Consider the following 12006-nt stretch of genomic DNA (forward strand, 5'->3'; position numbering starts at 1 on the left):
CTCTGCGGTCCAGCTCACCCCAAACCATCTCGATTGGGTTTAGGTCTGGTGACTGTGGAGACCAGGTCATCTGGCGTAGCACCTCATCACTCTCCTTCTTAGTCAAATAGCCCTTACACAGCCTGGAGGTGTGTTTGGGGTCATTGTCCTATTGAAAAATAAATGATGGTCCAACTAAACGCAAACCGGATGGAATAGCATGCCGCTGCAAGATGCTGTGGTAGCCATGCTGGCTCTGTATGCCTTCAATTTTTAATAAATCCCCAACAGTGTCACCAGCAAAGCCCCCCCACACCATCACACCTCCTCCTCCATGCTTCACGGTGGGAACCAGCCATGTAGAGTCCATCCGTTCACCTTTTCTACAAAGACACGGTGGTTGGATCCAAAGATCTCAAATTTGGACTCATCAGACCAAAGCACAGATCTCCACTGGTCTAATGTCCATTCCTTGTGTTCTTTAGCCCAAACAAGTCTCTTCTGCTTGTTGCCTGTCCTTAGCAGGGGTTTCCTAGCAGCTATTTTACCATGAAGGCCTGCTGCACAAAGTCTCCTCTTAATAGTTGTTCTAGAGATGAGAAGGTGTGTCCAAACTTTTGGTCACTACTGTATATATTAATTTCCCTGAAAATCAGCATTTAAAATCAATCATATATGTTTTATATCAATACTTGGTGACTGTAATCCTTTTTTTCCTCCTATGCTAGTCACATTATTATGCTAAACTGGGAGAAAGTTACAGAAGGAAATAAAAAATAATAAAAACATTTCAACTGTAATGCAACTTACCTTTAAATTTTAAGGCAAATTCATAGGGGTTATACAAAGTTAACACCTGCTTATGAGTCGTCTGATCATCAGCGTAAAATATTAGTTCAGTTGGAAAGACAAACACGGGAAGGTTTCCTTCCACTAGCTCTGGCTGCCGTTTATGTTGCTGCATTGGCACACTGTCTGTATTTCCTCCCCAGCTCCTTTTGTCTCCAGGACTTTCGAGTCTTGTTTTTTTGGTGCTTGGAAGACCTCTAGTGCATGCTGTCAGATCTGCAGGAGGAAGAAGAGCATTAATAATACCGCCATCCAGCTCTCAGCGCTGACAACAGACAGACCGTCCTTGTAGCAACTCTATACCAGCTCTAATGTGCTCGGTGCAGAATAAGTAACTGTATTGTGTAATATCAGGAAGCTTTCTTATTGCACGGTGGCTCAGTGGTTAGCACTGTATGGTGGCTCAGTGGTTAGCACTGTATGGTGGCTCAGTGGTTAGCACTGCAGTCTTGTAGCGTTGGTGTCCAGGGTTCAAATCCCACCAAGGACACCATCTGCAAGGAGTTTGTATGTTCTCCCCGTGTTTGCGTGGGTTTCCTCCGGGTACTCCGGTTTCCTCCCACAACATACTCATAGGGACAATCTAGGTTGTGAGCCCCAATGGGGACAGTATTGCCAATGTATGTAAAGCGCTGTGGAATTAACAGCGCTATATAAATGAATATATATATATATAATTATATCCAATCCGAGGTCATCTACTCTACATAGAGGTGATATCTGTCACTATAATCCTTTGTTCACATGTTGCGCTTTAGCTGCTTTTTTTTCTGCAGCAAAACCTGTTCTCTTGGCAGCAAAAAAGCTGTTTTATGCTGCATTTTTGCTGTATTTGTCTACAGCAGGTAGAATAATCCAACTTCCGCAATGGGTAGGAGGAGAGGAATCATCTTATAAAACTATAACTTTATTGGAACGTGTTAAAATATATATAAAAGATAGACCTACGCGTTTCAGGAACATGCTGCCCTTCCTCATATGAGGGCAGTATAGGCCTGAAACACTTAGGCCTGTAAGGGGCCATGAGGACTGGAGTTTGGGAAACACTGATTTAGACCAATGAGTTATGAGTGAGCTCCTAAGCTCCCCCTAGTGGTGACAGAATTTTATAATGTAAAGAGGATTGTTCCCCAGGTCAAAGTTGTCCGATTTTTGCTTTTATCTTATTCCCACGAGAATTCAATTTTTTGTTTGTTTGTTTTTTAATAAATCCTCCATACAGATCCAGAGATATGGACCTCCTTATTTAGGTCTACTTTTATATGGGCATTGTCAAGGGGGTGTGGCTCTCAGTGTAATTATACAGAATAGCCTAAAGACACGCCCCTGACAATCCTGACTCACGCCTCCTTGCTAAAGATCATAAAAATGAGCATAAAATAAAAAAAGCTCATATCTCTGGAACTGAATGGCAGATAGGAAAAAAAAAGAATAATTGAGTAAATTGATAATAAAATAAGAGCTGCCTGCTGTAGACCTGGTGAAATGGAGAGAGGTCTTATTTAATCCTCTTGCATTTCAAAGATCTGTACCAAAAAACAGCTCCAAAAGCTATAAAGCCACACTAAGATTAATCAGTACAGACGTTTTGGACTTTCCAGGTTAAAAATAAATAAACAGACAAAAAAAAGTACTGTTGACGCTTGGAGAATTGTAGACAGACCAGGATATGCAGAGAAAATAATAAAATGTTGCAATTGTACATTTTTAAGTTACGCTTGTTGGCATGTGTGCTCGGATCTGTATGCTTGTTGGCATGTGTGTGCTCAGACATGCGTGCTTGTTGGCATGTGTGTGCTCGGACGTGCGTGCTTGTTGGCATGTGTGTGCTTGGATATGTGTGCTTGTTGGCAAGTGTGTGCTCTGATATGCACACTTGTTGGCATGTGTCTGCTTATACATGCGTGCTTGTTGGCATGTGTGCTTGGATATGTGTGCTTGTTGGCATGTGTGCGCTCAGATATGCACACTTGTTGGCATGTGTGTGCTCGGATATGTGCGCTTTTCAGCATGTGTTCTTGGATATGTGTGCGCTTGGATATGTGTGCTTGCTGGCATGCGTGTGCTCAGATAAGGGTGCTTGTTGGCATGTGTGTGCTTGTTGGCATGTGTGTGCTTGTTGGCATGTGTGTGCTTGGATATGTGTGCTTGTTGGCATGTGTGTGCTTGGATATGTGTGCTTGTTGGCATGTGTGTGCTCGGATATGTGTGCTTGTTGGCATGTGTTCACTCGGATATGTGTGCTTGTTGGCATGTGTGTGCTTGGATATGTGTGCTTGTTGGCATGTGTGTGCTTGGATACGTATGCTTGTTGGCGTGTGTGCTCGGATATGTGTGCTTGTTGGCATGTGTGTGATTGGATATGTTCGCTTTTTGGCATGTGTGTGCTCGGATATGCGTGCGCACTTGTTGGCATGTGTGTGCTCAGATATGCACGCTTGTTAGCATCTGTGTGCTTGGATATGTGTGCTTGTTGGCGTGTGTGTGCTGAATGGAGTGGAACAGGCTATTACGGGAGGTGGTGAGCTCCCCATCAATGGAAATCTTCAAGCGGAAACTGGATAAACATATAGCTGGGATGATTTTGGAAAGCCTGTACTTTGACGGGGTTGGACCCGATGGCCCTTGAGGTCCCTTCCAACGCTACCATTCCAAGATTCTATGAATATGTGTGCTTGTCAGCATGTGTGTGCTTGGACATGTGTATATTTTGGCATGTGTCTGCTCAGATATGTAAGCTTATGGCATGTGTGTGCTTGAATACGTATGCTTGTTGGCATGTGTGTGCTCGGATATTTGTGCTTGTTGGCATGTGTGTGCTCGGATATATGTGCTTGTTGGCGTGTATGCTCGGATGTGTATGCTTGTTGGCATAAGTGTGCTCGGATATATGTGCTTGTTGGCGTGTATGCTCGGATATGTATGCTTGTTGGCATGTGTGTGCTCGGATATATGTGCTTGTTGGCGTGTATGCTCGGATATGTACGCTTGTTGGCATGTGTGTGCTCGGATATATGTGCTTGTTGGCGTGTATGCTCGGATATGTATGCTTGTTGGCATGTGTGTGCTCGGATATATGTGCTTGTTGGCATGTGTGTGCTCGGATATATGTGCTTGTTGGCATGTGTGTGCTCGGATATATGTGCTTGTTGGCGTGTATGCTCGGTTATGTATGCTTGTTGGCATAAGTGTGCTCGGATATATGTGCTTGTTGGCGTGTATGCTCGGATATGTATGCTTGTTGGCATAAGTGTGCTCGGATATATGTGCTTGTTGGCGTGTATGCTCGGATATGTATGCTTGTTGGCATGTGTGTGCTCGGATATATGTGCTTGTTGGCGTGTATGCTCGGATATGTATGCTTGTTGGCATAAGTGTGCTCGGATATATGTGCTTGTTGGTGTGTTCTGAGAAGAAGACGACTAGAAGTTTAGTGTCACCTATTGGATGTAGCAATCCTAAAAGTCAATATAACGAGCCTTGACACATGACGTAAGATACACAAAACAAACCAGACAGTCCATTTGCAGACACGTGTTTTGAGGTGTTTGCCCCTCATTAGTGCAAAACAGGATAAGTGGTTTGGCTGGGTGAAAGGTCTCCGATTGGGGGACTAAGGGAGGAAAGATTCTCCTTTATTGAGAGTACCAAGACCATGCCAATTTTGACTTTTAAGATTGTGCACCCAATAGGTGGCGCTACATTTGATGTCTTCTCTCAAAACGCTAAGGCTATGTGCGCACGTTGCGTACTAGCCCTGCAGAAATTTCTGCAGCGATCTGAAGAGCACATGTGCGCTTTAGATCGCTGCAGAAATGTCCGTAGTGAGCGCCGATTCCATGCGCTCTGCCTGCAGCTCCTCCCATAGACAGAGCAGGAGCTGCCGGCAAAGCGCAGGAAAGAAGTGACATGTCACTTCTTTTTGCGCAGCGCTTCGGCAGTAGCCGAAGCGCTGCGCTCTGAGACGCCACGTGCGCACGGCCCCTGCACAATCTCCATAGACTGTGCAGGGGACGCAGGACGCATGCAGTTACGCTGCGCTGCAAAGCGCAGCGTAACTGCATGAATTTACGCAACGTGCGCACATAGCCTAATTGTACATTTAAATTCCCAAAGGAGCATTTTTACATTCTGCAAAGAGAAACATTCACCTTAAGGCCCCTAAAAAAAAAAAATCCCAAAATTTTACACTTTTTAGTCTGTCTTTTATTATGTCTTTTTTTGTTTTGTAGAGATCAGAAGTCCTATTATTATCATTACCAACAGGTAAAACCTATATACACAGTCGGCAATGTAAGACTCACCATCTGTTTTAATTAGCAAAAGAAATATTGAGGATATATTCAGTTTAAAGTACAATGGAAACAGTGAATATTAAATTATTTATACTTATTTTCTACTCTAAAGATTTTCAATGGGAGGGTTGTAGATTAGGGAGTTAATTGGGATTTTCACATAAAGGGCTCTATATTATACAGTGTGTCCACCCATATCCTGTCCACTGCCATTAACTTGAGAACGGCGGCAGCTATAGGCATAGAAGTGGTGTCTAGGTGTAGTAAAGTATCCATGCGCTATGCAATGAAACCTCCTATAGCGCCACCTGGTGGAAAACAACAGAGTTAGCATTTTTTTCTCAAACAGAACGAGATAGAGAAAAAAAGTGAATTAAAAAATTGTAGGGCATCATCAATTCAATACGAATCTACACCTTGCATACAGAAATGCTATGATATGAAACCCATGACCCCTCAAAACACTGAATGCTGGTCACGCATATGGCGCTCATTTAACTTTGATGCTCAAAGTGGCCACCGTCAGCTGCAATGCACATCTGGACTCTGGACAGCATACTGTATCTTGCTGCACGTTGTGCAATATGGTAGGAGACACATTTGCACAAGCATCTCTAATACGTCGTCGTCGGTCCTGCAATGTAGGTGGAGGGGTCGCATACACCTGATGTTTGATGTGACCTCACAGAAAGAAGTCCAATGGGGTCAGGTGAGGTGAGCGTGGAGGCCACTCCACGCAGCCAACATACCCAATGACTTGTAGGAAGGTCTCCATGAGGTATCGCTTCACGTCCACAGCCTTGTGAGTTTTACACGTTCTAATCATACCATTTCTGTATGCAAGGTGTCGATTCGTATTGAATTGATGATGCCCTACAACTTTGTAATCCACTTTTTTTCTCTATCTCGTTCCGTTTTTGAGATAAAAATGCTAACTCCGTTGTTTTCCACCAGGTGGCGCTATGGGTGGTTTCATTGCATAGCGCATGACTACTTTACTATACCTAGACACCACTTCTATGCCTATAGCTGCCGCCGTTCTCAAGTTAATGACAGTGGACAGGATATGGGTGGACACACTGTATAGTTCAGAACCAACATTTCTGGCACAAGAAATTCTCCATGGTGGGAACAGCTCTAGATGCTAAACTCCACCACTATGATAGATAGTAATTAAAGGCAACGGACATTTCTGCATACAATTTTTTTATTGTTCAGTTGCTTCATAAATGTAAACTTAAGCAACTTTCTAAATAGTCTTCATTGAACAATTTCTAACATTTTGCTGCCGCAAGATGTCTGTAACTCCTTTATATGGGTGAGCGATCTGTAAAACTTATCCAAATCTATCAGAGCTCCTGCAGGACTGTCTCTGCTCCCCGACACTTCTCTCAGTGTTAGAGATAGCAGGAGGGGTAATATGTACACAGATCTGTAGTGGAGAGGAGAGAAAGCATGTGCAGTCTTATAGAGGGTAGAACAAACAGGCTTTGATCAAGGAGGAAAGCATATAGAGAAAATAAGTACATTATTGTATATGTTAATACATTAAAGCAAGTGAAGAGAGCAGCACCCTAAATACAAACAGAGCTCAAATCCAGCCTATATTACAGGAAGAGATGCTCCTAAAAGATTATAATCTGAGACTTGGATCAGGCTGCAAACTGCATATCTGGGGTCTGAAATGAATAAAGATTGCAATTTGTAACTTAGTGGAATTGGATTAACTGAAGGCTAAAAAATATTTTTCTCCATGTCTACAGGCAGCCTTTAACCCATAAACATCCTATGACATACATTATCATCATAGGGTGCTAAATAAACTATAATGCTGGCTCAGGAGCTCAGCCTGCGGCACAAGAAGCAGATGCCAGTCCAGTAACATAGCCAGCATCTGCCTTTAAAGGGGTACTCCCATCTCCAAGATCCTATCCCAATATGTAGTAGGAGTAATAATAATAATATTAGCAAATAAATCTAATTAGAAATGTAGTATAGTTCTCCTGATATAGCCATGTCTCTGTCACACACAGACTTGGGGAAGGTCCGGCATGGAACTAGACATACAACAACAAGGGGTAAACCAACAACAAAGTGGTACACCGGGGACTCTTAAACAACGGTGGGCCCTGGTGCTATGGAGAAGGAGTGCAGCTTCACCCTGTACTCCTAGCCAGTCCCTATACAGGTTCCGCACCTGTCGCCAAACAGGAAACCTGAGATCCTGAGAGTCCCTGTAATAACCCTGGCTAGTGAGCTGGGAGGAAAGGATCACTAGTTTCAACGCTGCACTAATACAACATGAAGGAAAGGTATAACAGACAAGGGAAACAACAAAAGGATAAAGGCCAATCTCACGGCTGCTGTCAGGCACCAGGATTGCAGTCTATACCGCTTCACAGCAACAAGCGCTCCAGCAGCTCCTTCCACCTCCATGCCTAGCTACAGAATAGATTCAGAATAACCGGCGCCCTCTACTTGGAGATGTAACCATATATATTGGAAGGGAGTGGTCAGCAACCAGAAGCCCCTGAGGCCAGAAATCACAAGCTGATGGAAAACAAAACTGACATTAACCCATTCAGCACCAAAGGAAAGGGAATACATTTAATGTGAGGAGTCTCAGATGGCAAAGAAAGACTCTGGCCCAGATCCTGTCACAATTCTCTAGCTGTAGAGACGGCATGACAGTGTTTTACATCATGTGAAGGGCATTGCAGCTTAGGTATCCATGGTTACGACTACTCATATAGTGACAGTTGCTGTGGTCGTAACCATGGATACCTAAGCTGCAATGCCCTGCATATGAGGTAAGAGACATTGCTAATCAAGAGAACTATACTACATTTCTATTTGGAGTTATTTACTAATATTATTATCATTTTTAATAAACATACTACATATTGTGATAGGATCTTGGAAATGGTAATAGCCCTTTAACCACTGTGATCGGTGTTTACGTCTATCTCAGCAGTCTAATCATTTCAATGTGATTGGCTTATGGATTACCATGTGATCCATGCCCCCATGGCTGCAATCTCAGCCCACAGACTGCGCTTCATAGGAGAAACACAAAATCACTATATACTGCAATACAATAGAAGTGATTGAGCAATCTTAGATTTTAGTCCCTTATGGTGCGTGCCCACGATCTGTGATTGCAGCGTTTTGGATGTAGCGTGTTTTCACTGTGTCCAAAACGCTGCGTTGTACAGTACAAGCAGAATGGATGGGATTTCTAGAAATCCCATGCCCACTGTGTGTGCGCGGCCCCCAGCGAATACCGCTGTGTCCAGGACACAGCAGGTCTTGATCATGGGCACATATCCTTACAGTGGCTATAAAAAATAAAAATAAAAGTCTCCCCGTTTGCCTTCAAAAATAAAGAAATAAAAAAAATGTAAAAAAATAAACATATTTGGTATCATCATGTTCAAAAAAAGTCTGTTCTACAAATGATAAAATTATTTAAACTGTTAAAATTCCGGGTAAAAATAAACATCATTGACGTCACATGCGTGGTGCCAGTCTGGGAAGTGAGTATGTGTCATTTTTATTTTATGTTGGACCCTTCAGTACTAAAGAATGGGTTGTCTAGCAGTGAACAGACCCTTTAAAGCGAGGGTAATATATACCTGTAACAGCAAAGTAGAAAATAAATATCTGTGGCATGTTATGATAAACCTAATTTTTCACATAAGTGACCGTGGGCACGCCTCGTGGTGCACTGACAATAGTTGAAACATATCAGCAAACATTACAGCTAAGCAGCTGTTTCATTTTGCACACGTCAATGATGGGAGTTGTATTTCTGGCTGACGTTTAGCACAGCATAAATGACTAATCTATGTTACATCGGCTGAAAACAAAAATAACAACACACTTGTCTTATGTCCTTGTAAGAAGTGCAATAATGTACATTGAATGATGTGAAATCTATATGTACATTTAACGACACATTTAAAGAGGACCAATCCCCAGGATTTTCCTATACTGCATAAGCTAAAGCCAGTGCTATACCAGCACTATCAGGCTGATTCTATATATACCTTTAGTGGTCATCTAGGATGTATAGGTTTTGAAACACAAGCAAGTAAAGCTTGTAAAATGAGCAGCTTTTTGAGTGGCAGCAGCTGTCGATCGGTTGATAGCTGGGGTGGGTATTCTTCCCGTCCCCTGCCTGTCCGTCCTCCCCGTCTTTTATGCTAATTCTATTATAGAATCGTTTTACTAAGTGACTAGAAGGACCTGTGCTGATGTCATAACCATGTGACCAGAAGGAGCAGGGCCTCAGCCAACATAGCTGATACCAGAAAGCAACATTATTTTTCTGTTGGCTGAGGCCCCGCCCCTTCTAGTCACATGGGTATGACATCAGCACAGGTCCTTCTAGTCAGTAAAATGATTCTATAATAGAATTAGCATAAATAACAGATAGGGAGAGGGCAGACAGGCAGGAATAACTATGAATACCCACCCCAGCTATCATCTGATCGGCAGCTGCTGCCACTCAAAAAGCTGCTCATTTTAAAAACTTTACTTGCTTGTGTTTCAAAACCTATACATCCGAATTGATCACTAAAGGTATGTATAGAATCATCCTGAAAGTGCCAGTATAGCACTGGCTTTAGCTTATATAGCAAAATCCTGGTGATTGGTGCACTTGAACAAATAGCGATAAACAAAGTCCATTTTAGATTTATTTATGACCTCAATATGATTCAATAAAGATGCAGATTAGTCTTTTTGTGCATTGCTGGGGTCTCAGACCATAAATATCCCATATGTCTTCATAAATGTAAAGTTTATTTCAAGTTTGCTGTAGGTTCTAGATGAATTGTAAAATGACCCAAATTTTATTACAAAGATCTCTATGGCTTATGCTAATGCACTCATTTAATCAGTGACTGCGTGTTCCTGAAATTATATGGCTCTCTGGTCACAACCCCTGACGACAGCCTGATAAAGTGCAACACAGGAGAGCTGCCGTGACTCGTCCTCTCGATAATGTTAATGACTAGCTACGTACCAGCAAAATAAATAACCAGTATGACGAAGTGGAAACACAAAGTTCTTGCTGCATGAGTCTGACAGATGTAAACAATGTGCCCATGGGGGAGGCACTTTAATGTTATGCTGCCTGCGTAACCAGTATAACAACAAGAACTTCCATATCTAATCATGGAAAAAGTACACGACACATACACTTAAAGGGTAACTGATGTTTTATTCTTTATTTTTTCATAAATTATTAGAAACTTTGTCATATATCTTATTCTAGAAATGTGCCTCTTTCTCCTCCTGGATTGATTTATAATTCTCCAAATTTTAAATTCACAGTTAAAATCTGTATTCAGTCAACGGATATAGGTGGTGACAGTTGGTGCTCAAAAAGTTTCATGGAGAACTGTATCTGACGAAGCAGAATGTGAGTCTGGATGTAGTAACACCCTCTCCATAGACTCTTATGTGAACCAAACTGTCCCCTCCTATCTCAGTAATGGGAAAATCTGTCTTCACTGAATACAGATTTTTCTGTGAATTCAGAGTGAACATTCAGTCCAGGAACATATAGAAGCATTTTTTTCTGATAAAATGTATTACAAAGTTGTACTACTGGGTTATTCAATGAAAAGGAAAACAACAGTTACTCTTTAAAGGGAAGCTTTATCAAACACTACTCAGCATTACCTGTACATGGCCAGTCCGTTTTTCCATTACCAAGAAATCAGAGTTTGAATTGATATGTAAATTGCTATAGTAGATCTGAAGCCTCTGGCACTCTAGATCTACTCCCTGCCCAGCACTGCCTCCTCCTACTTGACCTGACTGCTCCTTTACAGAGCATAGAGTCTGTTAGTCAAGCAGGAGGGGGTGGTGCTGGGCGGAGAATAGAGCTGGAGAGACAGAGGCTTCAGATCTACAAATAGCTCTACAGCCTGTAGCACAGGCTCCCCTATGGTGCTCCTCCGCGTCCTAATGCCATATCTCTCCCCTCTTCTCTGCCGTCCATGTGTAGTCCCCGGCTCGTTCCCCCGTGGATGCCCATGTGAGTGTCGGCTTCTGCTCTCTCCTCTTACCTGCATGACCATCCTCGTGTTCCGTGGTCCTCAACTGGTCCCACCCGAGGCCACCTACGTGTCGCATGGTTCTCTGTGTCTCTTCATTGCACGTGTAGTGGAATCCCTGGCTCGCCCCCCCCCCCCGTGGATGCCTACGTGTACGTGGCCTTCAGCTCCTGCCTAGGCCCTGCACATGTTGTGTGGGGTTTCCTGGTCTCAAGTCTAGGGGGCGCAGATGCACACTTCCTATCCCTTTATAGCGAGCTTTGTGCGCCCTGCTAAAGTGTCCCCAGGCTATCCTCAGGAGGCACCAACTACTTAAGGCTCCCTCTCCAGTTGGGAGGGGTTAGAGCACCATATTAGGTTCTTGCCTAGTACCTGTATTGGGTCCTGTCTGTGTGCTCTGGTCTACAAACCAAAAGCAACAGTGCTGCTTGTAACCAGTTCTGCTCTACTGGGTTCCTGTTTGTGTATCTGAAGCCTGCTGTGTTTTGTGAATAAAGTCTTGTTTGTAAATTCAACCTAACGTCCTGAGTTCTTGCTGTGCCAGCATCACCCTGCTGCGGTCCACACCCATTGTGCCGGCACCATCCTGCTGAGGTCCACGCCCGTTGTGCACGCACCATCGTTCTATAGTACCCGCCCATTGTGCCTGCATCATCCTGCTGTGGTCCACGCCCATTGTGCCTGCACCATCCTGCTGCGGTCCCCGCCCATTGTGCCTGCACCATCCTGCTGAGGTCCACGCCCTTTGTACCTGCACCACCCTGCTATGGCTCACACCTGGTGCACCTGATGACCTGTGCCTGATGAGCCATATC

General features: G+C 43.5%; 1 protein-coding gene across 2 annotated transcripts in view; it reads right to left on the reverse strand.

The window, feature by feature from the left end:
• The window catches only part of MOSPD1 (motile sperm domain containing 1), a 108880-nt gene that overhangs the window by 50548 nt on the left and 46326 nt on the right, over positions 1-12006 (reverse strand). For both annotated transcript variants that reach the window (XM_075323741.1, XM_075323740.1), the window contains exon 3: positions 790-1044. In XM_075323741.1, coding sequence (XP_075179856.1) covers positions 790-943 — 154 coding nt within the window. In that variant the 5' untranslated portion in view covers positions 944-1044. The remainder of the gene's footprint in view (positions 1-789; positions 1045-12006) is intronic.

Source organism: Anomaloglossus baeobatrachus, chromosome 9 (assembly GCF_048569485.1).
Source record: "Anomaloglossus baeobatrachus isolate aAnoBae1 chromosome 9, aAnoBae1.hap1, whole genome shotgun sequence".
Taxonomy (NCBI): Eukaryota; Metazoa; Chordata; class Amphibia; order Anura; family Aromobatidae; genus Anomaloglossus; species Anomaloglossus baeobatrachus.